Source organism: Hyperolius riggenbachi, chromosome 4 (assembly GCF_040937935.1).
Source record: "Hyperolius riggenbachi isolate aHypRig1 chromosome 4, aHypRig1.pri, whole genome shotgun sequence".
Lineage (NCBI taxonomy): Eukaryota > Metazoa > Chordata > Amphibia > Anura > Hyperoliidae > Hyperolius > Hyperolius riggenbachi.
In genome coordinates this window covers 214,087,504-214,106,125 of record NC_090649.1, presented here as the reverse complement: position 1 = coordinate 214,106,125, position 18,622 = coordinate 214,087,504, and the positions used below count along the sequence as shown (strand labels likewise).

Below are 18,622 nucleotides of genomic sequence, written 5' to 3'. Positions count from 1 at the left end.
TCTGGTGGTCAGGGGGTAAAACCCCTCAGTGGTGAAGTGGTTAAGGTATACTTAAAGGTATCATATTCTTAAACTTTTAATTACATTGCTGCAATTAACTGTTTTACTTGTTAAAAGTATTACCATAAAAGTATGCATTCAAAATCACTTCCCCATTTAAATTCTATGACAGTTTTTATTACCATCATCTAAAAATCAGATTCATTGTTAATGGCACTGCACATTACATGAATGTAGTTATATCAAACAATCAATGCGGCAGAATGCTAGAGCCACTCTTATTTCCAAATTTACAGCTGCAGTGAAAGCCCTGTGTCTATTCATTAACCTGTGTGCCAAGATAACATCTGCTGCTGGATAAGAAATATATTTTTAGAATGTGAGGAAACTTCCCTTTATCAGAGATGACTGAAGCATTCCTTGTGCGATGACTATAACAGCAGAGCAACAGAGACTATAGAAAGATCCCCAAATAATGTAGAAATCAAAGATGCAAAAAAATGCCATAGAGATTTAGGTGCTCTACAAGCAGTGGCTTTATCTCCATGTTACAACCCTGTGATTGCTGTATGCAACACCTTCTTTAAAGTAAAGGCATTGTTATCACACTAACATCACTTCACTGTATTACTATGGACACAAAAAGGTACCACCGTCTCTCACTGCTATATTCTATGTAGAGCTTGTGTTATGTGCAGCATAAAGGGGAAATTTATTATTAGTCTCCACTGGAGAAAATTATCTTAAAGGGAACCATAGCTGAAAAAAATAAAGATTTTATACATACCTGGGGCTTTCTCCATCCCCATATGCACTGATTGATCCCACGCCGCCATCCTTCTCTTCCCACAGCTACAAGAACCGACTCCCCGCTCTGCCGTCAGTCGGAGCCAGTCTAAGCATAGCAGAGGTGCGCTCTTTGCATATCTCTGCAGCAGTGTATGGAGAGATACGTAGAGGGCGCACTTCTCCTGCGTATCGCGGCTCTGATGACATCAGCGACGGGAGCCCGTTCTCCTAGATGCGGGCAGTGGTGGATGACGGCGTGGGAGTGATCCGGGGGTATGGGGCTGGAGGAAGCCTCAGGTATGTATAGAATAATTTTCATTTTTTACCTTGGGTTCCTCTCTGGTTCCCTTTAAGCTTTACTCACTCATTTCTTCTCTACTACAGAATTCAGGTTACCACTTGTTTGCTTTCCATTTTATAAAAAAAATTATCATCATTTTATAAAAAGGTGTTCATATTTGGTCACTACTGGGCATCAGTACTTGATCAGTACCATAAGTAACCTAAAGTGGCAATCCACAGCTCCACTCACTTGAATGTAGAAATGGATTGGCAGATGTGGCATGTTACATCATATTACATGGAGTGTATACATTCCACTGTAGCCTATAGAGGTTCCTAAAAGGATGTAATACATGCTAATTAGTCATTTAATCACACTGGCCATTGCTTTATAAATATGGTGGTTATCACTTATTGCCAATAGCTGTGATTACAAGAAATTGGCAATCCCTTATGAAAGAAACAAATTTGTAGGGCTTGCGGGAGTTTCCCCGAATCAATTGTATATATTAATTAATGCCCCTGATCATATGTCATTCATCAGGAAAACCATATTTTTTATTGAAACATATTAAATGAACAAGCAAAAAAGACATACAGTAAATACAAGACAAATAACAACTTGAAAAGGAACCGGACAAGTTGCAATTGATTAAACATCAGTTATTCACACACCACAATGGCAAGACAGGTGGATGCAAATTTGAAATAGAATGATTATTTTTAATAGTGTTAAAAGGAACCTTGAGTGACGTGTGACATGATGAGATATATGTATGTACAGTGACGAGCACATAAATACCTATGCTGTGTTCCTTTTCTTCTTTTTTTTTGCCTGAAAGAGTTAATTCAGCTATCCAGTTGAGACCCATAATGCAACCCAATGGGAGAGTTCATACTTCCCGCGTTATGGTATGCTGCACCGGAAGTCCCTAATCTAGCGCAGAACTATGTTACCGTGCGGGATTCGCGAGGACCTGTGGTGATCTGTATCGGCCATGTTAATCTATGGTGACGTGTTTTTTGTTTTTTTTTTAATTCGGTGTTGTGATGTTGTGATGTGCATGTGCAAAAGCTTATTTTTACAATAAGCTTTTGTGCACTTCCACATACCCCAAAGCAGGAAGTGACTGCAAGCGCACGTCACTCCCTGCTTGGCTGGTGGCCAGACAGGGAACACCATGTACTAATGCAGTGTTCCCTGAAGGCCTGTTTCTGTCGGTGCGATGGGGTGCGGAATGCCCGCCGTACCACAACGATACCGCCACTTTGAAGTGTGAAACTGGCCTCACTAATTAGGCTTCACAGCCATAAAATACTTTCCTGGCAGAGAACTGGGCTTCTGAAAGCAGGAGATAGATAAAAAATAGTCAATAGTTTGTATATTCTAGCTCGCTGAGACAAGGGACAGATTATTTTTTAAACATAACATAACATAAAACTGTGAGATAGCTAAAAGTCATTTTTTAGGAGTAGGAGGATGGATAAAATTGTTTATCTCATCAGTTTATTTTCACTTACTGTATATTCCTGCGTATAAGACTAGTTTTTAACCCTTGAAAATCTTCTGAAAAGTTGGGGGTCGTCTTATACGCCAGGTGTCATTGATGCGGGGTGATACGCCCTATCCTGTTACCGCCTCTCAGATATCTCTGCTGAGGGAGCGTAATCTATTCTTCCATACCGCTCTGATAAACAGGTAGACTAGGAGAGCTGACCAGTCTACTTAACCCTCCTGGCGGTATAAAAAAATCTGCCAGGAGGGAGCGCAGCAGTTTTTTTTAAAATTTTTTCCCTATATCATGTAGCGAGCCCAGGGCTCGCTACATGATAGCCGCTGCTTAGCGGCATCCCCCCGCCCTCTTCGATCGCCTTCGGCGATCTCCGATCAGGAAATCCCGGGACGTCATTGGGAGTCCCGGGCCACCCCTCGGCGCTGCCTGGCACTGATTGGCCAGGCAGCGCACGGGGTCTGGGGGGGGGGCGTGCGGCGCGACGGATAGCGGCGATCGTGCGCGGGGCGGCGGCGATCAGCGTGCTGGCGCAGCTAGCAAAGTGCTAGCTGCGTCCAGCAAAAAAAAATTAAACAAAACGGCCCAGCAGGGCCTGAGCGGCACCCTCCGGCGGCTTACCCCGAACTACGTTCGGGGTTACCGCCAAGGAGGTTAAGGAGAGTTGACCAATGCAACAAGTCAATCGCCTATATACTGTTATATACTGGGTAACACATGCAGTACAGCACCAGTATCTGTTCATACACAGCACCAGTAGATGATTTTTTTATTTTTATTTTAATTTGGTGTTTGTTGGAAGAGGGTTAGCCTTATACAGTGAGTATATCCCAAGCTCTATATTTTAATTTGAAAAGTTTGGGGGTCGTCTTATACGTCCAGTCATCTTATACGCCGGAATATACAGTAACTTTCACTTTAAATTTGGAGAAGACTAATGCGGCTCCGATCTGCTTGTGGCAGTTTTGTAATGATCATGGAATTTTCCTTTATGCTACCTAATCTATCTATCCTACCTGATCTGCTGTGTATTTACATATTACTTCCTTTCCTCACCAAAACTAGATATTTAAACTCTAAAATTGAATATCTGTTCCTGACTGGGATCTAATTTTGTGTCAGATAATAACCTTGGGAAGGCCTCTTGCACACTGCAGGCGATTCCGATTCAGATTCCGCTTTTTAATCAGTTTTTACATCCGATTCAGATTCCGATTTGCAGTTTCCTCCCTGCACACTGCAAATCGGAATCTGAATCGGATGTAAAAACTGATTAAAAAGCGGAATCTGAATCGGAATCACTTGCAGTGTGCAAGAGGCCGAATAATGATTTCAGTATCGGGAAAATATAACCAAAGAAAAAGGAGAAGCTTGCTGCGACAGCAATAAATCAAACAAAATAGTTTATTCAATTTTCCTACAGAGATAAGTATAACATTTGAGGATTCAATATTTAGAAATTAAGTTATTTTTTTTTCTGCTGTGCGAGAATTCTTCCTTTTGCAAAAACATGTAAAATACACACAGGTAAAATTGAATGTACATGTTACTAGATTAGATTATATCACATGGATGATATCATAAGATCCCCAGGTATGATAAAGATGTGAAATTGGTTTTACTTTATAATGTGTTCATCAGAATCCCAGGATTTAATTTCCTGTATACTGAGGTGTGTGATCTGCCACATAAAACATGTGCAGCTGCTTTGTTCGTTGCCACAAGTGCTAATATCTCTGAGCTGAAGTCAGCCTTACATAGAAATGGAAAATGTAAATGAATGCAGACAAAATCATAGAGCCGTAATAAATCAGTTCTTTTGCTAGAGCAGATGAACATTGCCTTGTGTATCTGCTAAGGAATCAATCCACCCAAACAGATATTTTAGTTTTTCTTGTTGCTGGAGAGAAACCTTCATGAGTCTCAACAATGTCGAATAAGCGATCTCTGCACTTGATCTCCCCATTATTCATCTCCACACTGCAAAAGTTACAATAGTAACCTTCCCAGCGTCACCAGGACTTTCGTTTATTTATAGAAAAGAGTTGGATAATTGTGCTAAGACGATTTTAAAATCAAATTAAGGGTTGCAAATTTTCGTTTCATTTTTTTCTCTTCAGTCGTATGATTGCTAAAGGCTTTTTTGTAAGACTGGTTAACAATGCAATAAAGGCACTCCTGACCCACATACTGTATGGCTCTTTGTGCCAGCTTGGGTTGCTTTCAGCTGCTAAAAATAAAGTGGATTTTAATATATATTGGGGCAGAGATCTATAAATCCTCAAAATAGGGCAAGTCTCTATGTTGCAGAAGTTTCAATAAGTGCTCTCTATTCCACCATCTGAACAGATGTTCACAGAAAAGCTATCTCAGTAATGTTAACTAGGAAATAAACACATTAGTAGCCCCAATGCTTCCACACAGGATTCCAATAAAGCCAAGTATGTGTAGTTAAATTATAAATACAAATAATAATGGTGTAATAGAACTGGACTACGTTTAATGACACAGGGGTCAAGTCACGAACAGTAAAAATGCCATGTGCAGTCACTGCATGGTAATTTTACTGGTACTCATACCAATAGAGTAGCACTTGCTGCACAATTAATGCAACCCATTTAATGCCTTGTGTACACTGGAGATAGCCTGTACTGTTCTGCCGGCAAATAGTTTGTAGCGAACCACATGTGTTCGCTTTGGCCCCTCAATCGAACACATGGCGTGTTCGACCCACCTCCTATACATTATAATGGAGCCAAACTTTATCCCCTCACCCGAGAGTCAGCAGATTCATAGCAGTCCATCAGCTATCCCTTCCACCTGGACCACCCCCACCGATCAGAAAGCCAGCACAGCAGCCATTTTGCAGTCTCTGTTTGGCTTCTGTGTAGGCAGATCAGGAAGAGTGTGCTGCAGATAGGGAAAGCGTTAGTTAGGCCTATGTTCTGTGTCCCCAGTGAAATTCCTTAGTGCTACAATTCCAATTCACCATCTACATAAACCCAGAGCCCTTCTAAAAGCTTTGTTTTGATCTTGTGATATTGATTTTCAGTGTGTCCACACAGTGCACTTTAGCTGTTGCAAACAGGTGCAGTCCGTGCTTAGTGCTTCAGTAGTTCACTCTGAGGGCAGTTTTTCTTTTTCTTGCTATTGGTATATTGAAATCCTGTGTGTCCAGTGCACACATTAGCTGTTTGGAGACAGGTCTGCTGGTCCTAGTAGTGCACCAACCATAACCCAATAATCCTTCACCACCACTACTGGCGTTTAGTATACACTACTACCCCATGTATGAGGCCTCAATGCGGAATCAGTGTTTTGTTGGTCACTTAACTGTCATTGAACTACCTCAGCCTGACCATAGGGGCTGGAAAACTATGATCACCTGCACTCCCATGAACGTGCACACAAGCACGGCAGCCACTACACATCACTACACAAAGACTGCCGCCAAGAGCACTAACATTTATGTCCTGGATGTGTTAACTAGTAAAAACAATGATTTGTTCACCTGATGTTATCACTAAATCGCTTTGTGGTTGTTTGCGGTGCGTTAAACGTTGCTTTCCGCCTATCAGTGTGAACCGGGCATAGCCTTTACACTACCTTATCGCCGTGAACATTTTAAAGCATTCAATTCCACAAATTGTACAATGTACTGTAATTTCTGCCCTTTAGAGATTAAAACACAACTCTGCATCAACTATGTAATTTTTGATGGGACTTTTGCCATGGATCCCCCTCTGGCATGCCACGGTAAAGGTGTGTTAGGCCCCTTGAAACAACTTTTCCATCACTTTTGTGGCCAGAAACAGTCCTTGTAGGTTGTAAAATTCACCTGCCCATTGAAGTCTATGGCGGTTTGCCAGATTATCCAGTTTGCAAACTTTGGCGGTAAAATTCGCATTTGCAAACCAAAAATTTCATGTTCGCTACATTACTAGTACACACAGGTGTCCTGTAGTGTCCATGAATTTAGTGTATGAAACTAATTAGATAAGACACACTAGTTTGTTTCAGTCCACATATGAGGTTCTTTTTCTCAGTCTATTTTTGCCTTGCATGGTTTTCTTTGTTTATCTTATATATATTTATTACTATGCAAATCTGGCCCACATTATGTTTATTCAATTGTACTCTTTTTTGTTTATACTGTGCTGCCCATAATTATTCATACCCCTGACAAATTTTGACTTAAAGTTACTTTTATTCAACCAGTAAGTAATTGGTTGACGGGAAATAACATAGGTGTTTCCCAAAAGATAATAAGGCAATGTACAAGAGGAATTATTGTGTAAAAAAAAAAACATTTCTCAGCTTTTATTTACATTTGAGCAAAACGTGTCCATTCTAAATTATTCATAGCCTTCTTAATAATCAATACAAACGCCTTTATTAGCTATTATAGCAACCAAATGCTTCCTATAATTGCAGACTAGCTTTTTGCAAGTCTCCTCAGGTATTTTTTGCCATTCATCTTTAGCAATGAGCTCCAAATCTTGCAGGTTGGATGGTCTTCTTCCCATTACTCTGGTCTTTAGCTCCCTCCACAGATTCTCAATTGGATTCAAGTCAGGACTTTGATTGGGTCACTCCAAAACATTAATGTTGTTGTCTGCTAACCATTTCTTCACCATTTCTGCTGTGTATTTTGGGTCATAGTCATGCTGAAATGTCCATTGGTTGCCAATGCCAAGTTTCTCTGCTGACTGCCTGATGTTGTCATTGAGAATCCTCTTGTATTACTCTTTTTTTCATGGTGCCGTTTACTCTGATTAGATTCCCTGGTCCAATGGCTGAAAAACACGCACACGCCCCCAAAGCATTAGGTTTCTACCACCATATTTGACAGCGGGGATGGTGTTCTTTGGGTTGAAGGCTTCTCCTTTTTTACGCCAAATGAAGGAAACCTCATTGTGACCAAACAATTCAATTTTTGTTTCACGGAAGACCAGAAGTCTTCTTCTTTGTCCAGATGAGCATTTGCAAAGGCCTAGTGAGCTTTTGTGTGCCTTATCTGGAGAAGTGATGTCCTCCTTGGTCTGCATCCGTGGAACCCAGAAGTGTGCGGTGTCATTGGATTGTCTGCCTTGAGACATTGCCACCAGCAGAGCCTAGATTTACCAGGATGTCATTTGTGGTGATCCTTGGATTCTTTTTCACCTCTCTCACTTTCCTCCTGGCCAGCACAGGTGTCACTTTTGGCTTCCGACCACGTCCTCTGAGATTTTTACAGTGCAGAACATCATGTATTTTTTATTAATACTTTGAACTGTAGTCACTGGAACTTAAAACATTTAGAAATGGCCTTGTAGTCCTTTCCTGACTTGTGAGCAGCCACAATATGCAGCCGCAGGTCCTTGCTGAGCTCCTTTGTCTTAGCCATGACTGTCCACAAATCAACTGCAGAGAGCTGCTGTTTTCCACATGTTGAGTTGATTAAAGCAGCTGTTCCCAAGTAATTAGGAAGGATAATTAGGATGCTTTAGAACAGCTTGGACTATTTGGAATGGTATAGAACTTTGGATTTTCCCACAGACTGTGACAGTTTGTGAAGGGTATGAATAATTTTGGACTGGACACTTTTTGCTCAAATGTAAAAAAAGTTTATATCCATAATGCCTCTTGTACATCGTCTTATTATCTTTCTGGAGACACCCATGTCATTTCCTGTCAAAAAAATACTTGCTAGTTGAATAAAAGTAACTTTAAGTCAAAATTTGCCAGGGGTATGAATAATTATGGGCAGCAATAGAAGTTAGTATCCATTTTTCAGTGTTGTCTTTCATTTACCATTCAGTAAATCCTTCAAAGGCAGAAACTCAACCTAATTTCCTGGAGCTTAGAGTTTCACTTTAAGAAATTACCTCAACCAAACTTTAAGTCCATATTCTAGCTAAATAAGTCGTCAGGAAGTAGATGAGGGCACAGAGATTTTTAGCCATTGAGCCATTTCCATTTGTCATATCTATCACTAGATATACATCATTACCAACAATTGTATCACACTGATGTAAACAGGAACACTTTGCAGTGAATGGGAACCGCATTTAAAAAAATGAGACAGATACTTACCCAAGGAGAGGGAAGGCTCTGGGTACTGCACCTGCGCAAGCATGCTTTCTTGCATGCTCACACCTGTGCAGTATGGAGCCGCACGTCTTCGGGAGGACACGGCTCCCAAAGACTTCCAAATACCCTTTCAGTGGGGGATTGAAACGGGGGGGGGGGGGGGGGTGAGCCAGCACAGGATAGAGGGCACCGAGAGAGGAGACGGAAGGCTCTATACAACCCAGAGCCTTCCCTCTCCTTAGGTAAGTATTTGCTCAGGGGCGTAGGAATAGACCCTGCAGCCCCTGCAGTTGCAGGGGGGCCCCTAGCAAGTCAGGGGCCCGGAGGAGGAAAGGCTGTCACCACCGGCGTACCTACCGGGGATGCGACTCTCTCAGCCGCAGGGGGGCCGGCCGCCCGGGGCTGCTCTGGGGCCCGCTCACTGTGCGTGGGGGGAGCGCTGCTCTGGACCCCCCAGCAAGGTGCTCAACTGGCCGCAGCGTCTGCCAGTTCATTCCCCGCAGCCCCGCTCCACCAGCAGCCTGCATAGTCTCCGGCAGGCAGAGCAGGGCTATGGCAAGATGGCCGCCGAAGAAGCCCTACACTGGAGACTATTTGTGTCTCTAGCACAGGGCTTCGGCAGCCATCTTGCCGTAGCCCTGCACTCTGCCTGTCAGCGCGGGAGATGTGCTGCAGGAGGACTCGGGGAGCTGCGAGCCAGATGCCGGGAGAGGAGAAGACTTCTGTCAGGTAAGTGAATTGGGTTTTTTTCACAGGTGCATTTTTTTTTCTAGTGTCTGCTGCCCACATTGTGATTTTCAGGTGTCTGCTGCCCACATTGTGATTTTCAGGTGTCTGCTGCCCACATTGCGATTTTCTGGTGTCTGCTGCCCACATTGCGATTTTCTGGTGTCTGCTGCCCACATTGTGATTTTCTGGTGTCTGCTGCCCACATTGTGATTTTCTGGTGTCTGCTGCCCACATTACGATTTTCTGGTGTCTGCTGCCCACATTGTGATTTTCTGGTGAACGCTGCACACATTACGATTTTCAGGTGTCTGCTGCCCACATTACGATTTTCTGGTCACTGCTGCCCACATTATGATTTTCAGGTGTCTGCTGCCCACATTACGATTTTCTGGTCACTGCTGCCCACATTGCGATTTTCTGGTGTCTGCTGCCCACATTGCGATTTTCTGGTGTCTGCTGCCCACATTGTGATTTTCAGGTGTCTGCTGCCCACATTGTGATTTTCAGGTGTCTGCTGCCCACATTACGATTTTCTGGTCACTGCTGCCCACATTGCGATTTTCTGGTCACTGCTGCCCACATTGCGATTTTCAGGTGTCTGCTGCCCTCATTACGATTTTCAGGTGTCTGCTGCCCACATTACGATTTTCAGGTGTCTGCTGCCCACATTACGATTTTCAGGTGTCTGCTGCCCACATTGCGATTTTCTGGTGTCTGCTGCCCACATTATGATTTTCTGGTGTCTGCTGCCCACATTGTGATTCTCTGGTGAACGCTGCACACATTACGATTTTCAGGTGTCTGCTGCCCACATTACGATTTTCAGGTGTCTGCTGCCCACATTACGATTTTCTGGTCACTGCTGCCCACATTATGATTTTCAGGTGTCTGCTGCCCACATTACGATTTTCTGGTCACTGCTGCCCACATTGCGATTTTCTGGTGTCTGCTGCCCACATTGCGATTTTCTGGTGTCTGCTGCCCACATTACGATTTTCAGGTGTCTGCTGCCCACATTGTGATTTTCAGGCGTCTGCTGCCCACATTACGATTTTCTGGTCACTGCTGCCCACATTGCGATTTTCTGGTCACTGCTGCCCACATTGCGATTTTCAGGTGTCTGCTGCCCTCATTACGATTTTCAGGTGTCTGCTGCCCACATTACGATTTTCAGGTGTCTGCTGCCCACATTACGATTTTCAGGTGTCTGCTGCCCACATTGCGATTTTCAGGTGTCTGCTGCCCACATTGTGATTTTCTGGTCACTGCTGCCCACATTGTGATTTTCAGGTGTCTGCTGCCCACATTATGATTTTCTGGTCACTGCTGCCCACATTGTGATTTTCAGGTGTCTGCTGCCCACATTATGATTTTCTGGTCACTGCTGCCCACATTGTGATTTTCTGGTGTCTGCTGCCCACATTGCGATTTTCTGGTGTCTGCTGCCCACATTACGATTTTCAGGTGTCTGCTGCCCACATTGTGATTTTCAGGTGTCTGCTGCCCACATTACGATTTTCTGGTCACTGCTGCCCACATTGCGATTTTCTGGTCACTGCTGCCCACATTGCGATTTTCAGGTGTCTGCTGCCCTCATTACGATTTTCAGGTGTCTGCTGCCCACATTACGATTTTCAGGTGTCTGCTGCCCACATTACGATTTTCAGGTGTCTGCTGCCCACATTGCGATTTTCAGGTGTCTGCTGCCCACATTGCGATTTTCTGGTGTCTGCTGCCCACATTACGATTTTCTGGTGTATGCTGCCCACATTAGGATTTTCTGGTGACTGCTGCCCACATTGCGATTTTTCTGGTGACTGCTGCCCACATTGCGATTTTTCTGGTGACTGCTGCCCACATAAGGATTTTCTGGTGACTGCTGCCCACATTAGGATTTTCTGGTGTCTGCTGCCCACATTACGACATTCTGGTGACTGACTGCTGCCCACATTAGGATTTTCTGGTGACTGCTGCCCACATTACGATATTCTGGTGACTGCTGCCCACATTAGGATTTTCTGGTGATTGATGCCCACATTGCAATTTTCTGGTGACTGCTGCCCACATGGCGATTTTCTGGTGACTGCTGCCCACATTGCGATTTTCTGGTGAACTCTGCCCACATTACGATTTTCTGGCCCACATTACGATTTTCTGGTGAACACTGCCCACGTTACGATTGTCTGGTGAATGCTGTCCACGTTACGATTTTCTGGTGAACGCTGCCCACATTACGATTTTCTGGCCCACATTACGATTTTCTGGCGAACACTGCCCAAGTTACGATTGTCTGGTGAATGCTGTCCATGTTACAATTTTCTGGTGAACTCTGCCCACATTACGATTTTCTGTCCCACATTACGATATTCTGGTGAACGCTGCCCACATTACGATTGTCTGGTGAGTGCTGCCCACGTTACAATTTTCTGGTGACTGCTGCTCACGTTACTTTTTTCTGGTGACTGGTGCCCACATTAGGATTTTCTGGTGAACTCTGCCCACATTATGATTTTCTAAAGGCCCACATTACGATTTTCTGGTGAACTCTGCCCACATTACGATTTTCTGGCCCACATTACGATTGTCTGGTAAAATGCTGCCCACTTTACAATTAATTTACAGTGAAACGCTGCCCCATTACGATTATTTGGCACCTATGGGGGGGGCCCCATCCAAATATTCGCAGGGGGGCCCAGTGATTTCTAGTTACGCCCCTGTATTTGCTTCATTTTTTTTAAAATGCGGTTACTTCCCATTCACTTTAAAGACAAAAAGAAAGTATTCTGTATGAAAGGAAAGGTAAAGAAATAAAGAATAATACATTATAATGCTGTTCCTGTCATAGATGATATAGCTATTCTGCCGCATGGGACTGAGCTCTGTTCTTGTGTGGTGTACAGTAAATAAAATGACTTTTTTTCACTGTATGTAGAAGTTTTATTCCTATGATTAAAACTTATTCCCTTTTTGCTTGTGAGGAATTGTAAAGCTCAAAACTCTTAAAAATCAATCATCTTAGCAGGTGCTGTTACAGAAACAGTCTGTAATAAGAGAAACATGGAGTCTGCAACTGCTAACCCTTTTAAAAAATGGATCTCATGCTGATCTGTAGGTTTAAATTTCCTCTAAGCATAAAGTCAGTGAGATCTGAGTGGAGTCAGGCCTGATCTATATTCATAGAGTAGGTCAGTCATTTAGAAATCATTAAAGGCAGATAAACAACAGAACCGACCAGAACAGAACAGAATTTTTTTTAGGAAATGGTAAGAAATATCAGTCTATGTAATCCTCTGAATCCAGGTTCCCTAAGTTATTAAGGAGATTATTACATGCATACAGGGCTGAATTTGTACTTTTTACTGCCCAAGGCCCACTATCACTAGCTGCCCCTGGACCGACAGGCAGCATCCTAAACTTCCTCCACAAGACGGCAGGGATAATATTATAAGCTCCTCTGAGGACAGTAAGTGACATGATGGCAGAGATTAGATTGTAAGCTCCTTGGTGAGTGGTGCATTCGGTGAGTAACAGGCAGCTCAGAGATTACTGTAAGTGCCTGTTCATGGCCCCTTCACCCCCTGATTGCCATCGCTGGCAGGGTGCTCACCCAACTACTGCAAATATTCAGCAGGTTAACTGCTGTGGCCAGCCTGCTGCCTGCCCAAAGTCTGCCCCTTGTTTTCCTGGTGCCCTAGGCCATGGCCTTTGTGACCTTGCCATAAATCCAGCCATGCATGCATACAATTAGACATTTACTATAAATGTATATAAGGCCGATTTGAATTTTTTTTTCCTCTTGTTGCCACTGGGGGCCCCTACAAGCTCTGGGGCCCTGGGGCAGCTGCCTCCTTTGCCTCTATGGTAGCGCTGGCCCTAAATGTATCAGTACTTATAACAATGAAATGTGAGATAAACACAACCATCATAATTATATCAAGGTATTTTAACTGAGATTATGTATGGCTAAGTTTACTAAACGTGTCTTACCTGGTTCAGGAAATGTCCATGCCTCGCATTTAAAGTGCTCACTTGGATCAGAGGGAAGGCCAAGCCCAGCAAGATTAGATGCAGCAATTCTAAATTCATAGAATGCACCTTTTTCCAAGCTCTCCACCTGATGGATGTGAGAATAGACCATACTCATTAAGTAATCCTAAAGGAACATGCTAGGATGTGGAGCACACATACACTGACACCCACACACAAGTACTACAAAAAATGCTTCAAGACAGTAAAGGAAGGACACCTGAACTAACAGGGATATAGGGATATGGAGACTACCATACTTATCTGATTTTTAAACAATACCAGTTACCTGGCTGTCCCACTAATCCTCTGCCTCTAGTACTTTCAGCCATGGACCTTGAACAGGCATTCAGATAAGATGTTTTTGACTGAATTCTGACTTAATGTACTCAAACATCAGGTGCAAGCTGCATGCTTGTTTCAAGTGTGCAATCCAGATGCTACTGCAGCCAAATAGATCACCAGGACTGCCGGTTAACTGGCACGGTTTATAAAGAAATAAATATGGCAACCTACATATTGCTTTCAGTTCAGGTAACCAGGAAAGGAAAAGACTTGCAACGGATAGAAGATTTGCAAATCATATAATAAATAACAAACAGCTTGATATGCACTGAATAAGCACCTGATTCTGGCACATCCTAGCTTTGCTTGATTAATGCCTCCCACCATCATCATTAGCTGTTTATCTATATACAGTCAAGGCAAATGTCTATTCATAGTTTTACAGAAAAACTAATACAAATGGAGAAACAGTAGGATATAGTGTATCTCCCTGAGCTAGAATTGTACAGATTTACTGTGCTGTTCCAAATCTGGCCAAACTTAAGGTAGCCACACCATATAATTTTTTAAATATCTGTTTAATTTAAGAATTGCAATAAATTTTTCTGACTGATTGTAACATTTCAAAAATATGACCAATGTACCACACACTAATGTTTAATTTGTCCCCAATTATGATAAAAATGATTGGAAACTCTGACAAAATTGCTAGGGAGTATATATTAATAAATTGACAATCTAACACACACCATACAATCTTTAGAAAGATTGAAAAAAATATCTGGCATTCCGGATCGATAAAAATCAAAGAAAACGGGTAATCTGATCGGATTTTTCAGTCGAATGAAAAAAAAAAGCTTTAAATTTTTCGGGAGATGCAATCATTTTGATCGAATTACTGTAAAATCGAATCATTTTATTGTATCGTGCGTGGCCACCTTTAGAATTATGATTATGATAATATAAAATAATTTCTGTTTTGACACATTAAAGGCAACAGATGTGCAAGAACATTGTACAGTGTCTAAAAACACAATGTGCTTTTCACACAGATTAGACCTTGGTCATGGCTTATGGGTTATAATCAGTTTACAAAGTGCAGCACACACTATCCCAGAAAGAGGAAAGATCAAGCAACTCCTTGCTAATAACCAACTTCTTAATCCTAAAATGTAGGTTTGACAATTTTTTTACAGTGCAAAGTATTGTTTCAGATTCACATTAAAGTGCCAGATGTGAAGATAAAAGCTAAAGTTTCCCTCTGGAAAAAAAAACTTTTTTCAGTTTCACTCATTATTATTTGTTTAATTTGCTTTCTTAGAATTAAAAAGTATTTGCAATAATTCAGCTTTAAGTGAGCAACTGTGGTTTACCACAATGCATCACTACTGAATACGCAAATAATCTCTTTATGCCTCTGAAGCCAGGCTAACATCCAGAGCCGCTGGTATATAGCAAGCCTATAGCTTATAAAATTTATAGAGCCACATCAACCCAACATGCAGACAGCCCGTTTCTGACTTTGGATCCTCATCAGTGCATGACGGGGATTGATATGGATCATCGCTATTTGTGACTTATGTATTTACACACATCAAGAAAAGTGAGGAAATATATTAATGGACAGAAGATCAACATTTTCTTATTGACAGTATTGTCTACCATAAAATATTTTACAGGTGGTAGAGAGCTGGGAGAGGGTCATTGTTTGAGAAACCTTTTTTTTTTTTTTTATCTAACCACAAAAGAAAAACAGTTTAATAGGCAAGAAAAAAACTTACCGGAAAATGAGGAGTAATATAAAAAGATAAGAATAATGTATTCATAACATTGGACAATGCTTCCTCTGGTCAGTAAAGCAGTGTTTTAAGGTAAATGTGAATTGGTTTGGAGCAACTAAATGACAGGCAAGTATTTTGGAATGTGTTGAGCCCGTGTCTTCTGTGTTCCTGTGACTTATGTATGTTAACATTTACATTATATGTAAGAGTCAGTTTAGAGTTGCTGATTTGGGCAGAAATACCAGACTTGACAAGTGTATTGTACAATATTAACTACTTGCCGACCGCACACTCATACCATGCGGCGGCAAAGTGGTAGCTGGAGGACCAGCGACGCACATCTGCGTTGCCAGGTGACTCCCTAATCAGTAAAGGCCGCTCGCGCGAGCGGCCATTTCCTGTTAGATCACGGAGCGAGTCTCCGTGAATAGCCTGCGAGCCGCTGATCGCGGCTTGCAGACTAAATGTAAGCGCAGGAGACGTTTGTCTACTTTGTTTACATTGAACGGCGCTGCTGCTACAGCAGCGCCGTAAGGCAGATCGGCGATCCCTGGCCAATCAGCGGCCGGGGATCGCCGCCATGTGACAGAGGACAGCCTGTCACTGGCTGCACAGGACGGATAGCATCCTGTGCAGCCCAGATCACCAGGGGGGACAGGGAGGAGAGGGAGGGGGGAATTTTGCCGCGGAGGGGGGCTTTGAGGTGCCCCCCCGCAACACCCAGGCAGGCAGGAGAGATCAGACCCCCCCTGCACATCATCCCCATAGGGGGGAAAAAAGGGGGGGCGATCTGATCGCTCTGCCTGCAACCTGATCTGTGCTGGGGGCTGCAGAGCCCACCCAGCACAGATCATAAAAAACAGCGCTGGTCCTTAAGGGGGGGGGGTAAAGGCTGGGTCCTCAAGTGGTTAAAAGGATTTTAAAGACTTCTTCTGCAGTACATTGCACAAACCCATGACCAGCAAGTGACATCAAACATTTTCCTGGAGACTAGTTTGTAAAAATACAATTTTAAAAAGTATGGTTTTAAACACTGCAATGGACTGTCATCACCCACATTGACACCTGCTTCATGCCCAGTACTGATGAGCTGTAGAGATGGCCCGAACTGTTCGCCGCGAACGAGACCCGGCGAACTTCCGTGGGTCGTGACCACAGAGAACCGTAAACTTTTCTGGAAGTTCGATTCACCCCCATAATGCATCAAGAGGGTCAACTTTGACCCTCTACATCACAGTCAGCAGACACATTGTAGCCAATCAGGCTACACTCCCTCCTGGAGCCCCACCCCCCTTATTAAAGGCAGGCAGCATCAGGCATTGGACTCACTCGTGCGCCTGCAGTAATTAGAGAAGGGAGAGCTGCTGCTGCTGCTGCTGCAGAGAGAGCTATAGGGAAAGCTTAGTTAGGCTCTTGTAGGCTTGTTAGCTTGCTCCTTGCTGATTCTTATTGCTAAAAAAGCACCCCTCAACAGCTCTTTTGAGAGCTAATCTTGTTATTGTGATCTATTTTTTTTTGTGTGTGTGTCCCACAGACACTTGTGTTGCATAGACAGCCTTGGTAATTCCTACTGTGCCACTGCCAGGCCCAGTGACTACCTGTGTGTGTGACAGGCAGCTGTACATTTGTAATGCCAATCACTGCACCTGTTCACCATTCAGTGCACCAACCTACCTATACCTACATGAGCGCACGCATTGTTAATACCACCAGTCATTGCATCTGTTCAGGGTACCTGTGTGTGTGTGTGGCAGGCAGCTGCACATTTGTAATTCCAATCACTGCACCTGTTCCCTGTTCAGTGCACCTACCTACCTACCTACCTACGTGAGCGCAAGCAGTGTAATATACCTCCAGTCATTGCTACTGTTCATGGTACCTGTGTGTGACAGGTGCACATTTGTAATTCCAATCACTGCACCTGTTCACTGTTCAGTGCACCTACCTACCTACCTACGTGAGCGCAAGCAGTGTAATATACCACCAGTCATTGCACCTGTTCACGGTACCTGTGTGTGACAGCTGCACATTTGTAATACCAATCCCTGCATACCTGTTCACTGCACCTGTGTAACAACTGCACATTGTATTGTAATACCAGTCACTGCTACCTTTCCCTGCACCTGTGTGACTGCACATTGTATTAGTCAAGTCAGTGCATACCTTTCACTTCATACCCCCCCATATGGACAAAACAGGCAGAGGCAGGGGCAGACCCCGAGGCAGGTCACCCGGCAGGTCTGTTCGAGGTCGTGCTGACGTGATTTTGTGCAGCCCTGGACCAAAGTACAGTGCTCAGAAGAAGGCACATTCCATCAACTCCCAAAATTGTCAGGACGTGGTGGACTATTTAACACAGAACACCTCATCTTCCGCAGCCACCAGCACTACTCCAAGTACCACATCCGCTACATTTGACACTTTGCAGGAGTTATTTGGTGGGGAAATCACTGATTCACAGCCATTATTGTTACAACAAGATGAAGGCGCTAAGCAATTTACACCACCTCATATATCTGAGTTAGGCGATGCAGGGTACATGTGTACCCTCCTCACACCTATGGACATAAGGTGTGAGGAGGAGGAGGATGAAGTAACTGCTGTTGGTGCAGTTTTGGAGGTGTCTGATACAAGCTAAGCTTTGGAGGATGATTATGATGATGATACTACCATGGATGCCACGTGGGATCCTAAGAGACACGATTACCAAGGGGACAGTTCAGAGGGAGAGTCAGAGAGGATTAGGAGGAGACGAGTTGCTAAATGAAGCAGGGGGAGCTCGTCATCAGAAACAGCTAGTGGCAGTGTCCGGCGCCATGTAATGCCACCTATGTACAGCCAGCCAACATGCCCTTCAACGTCAGCTGCTGACGCCACCATAGTGCCCACACCCCAGGCTGGCTCAGCGGGGTGGAAAATGTTTAGTGTGTATGCCAAATATCAGAGCAATGCCATCTGTACTCTCTGCCACCAAAAATTGAGCCGTGGAAAGGCCAACACCCACGTAGGGACAACTGCCTTTCGAAGGCACATGCTGAAGAGGCACAAACTGCAATGGGAAGACCACCTGAGCAAAAACAGCACACAAAAACAAATCCACCCTCCTTCTCCTCTTCCTCCTTCAGGTGCATAATCTTCTTCAGCCGC

The 18,622-nt window shown here is 43.6% G+C and overlaps 1 protein-coding gene across 2 annotated transcripts in view; it reads right to left on the bottom strand.

Moving 5' to 3' along the window:
* Positions 1-18,622, bottom strand: part of MYOM2 (myomesin 2) — a 222,968-nt gene that overhangs the window by 79,716 nt on the left and 124,630 nt on the right. For both annotated transcript variants that reach the window (XM_068281345.1, XM_068281347.1), the window contains one exon: positions 13,371-13,497. In XM_068281345.1, the coding sequence (XP_068137446.1) occupies positions 13,371-13,497 (127 nt within the window). The remainder of the gene's footprint in view (positions 1-13,370; positions 13,498-18,622) is intronic.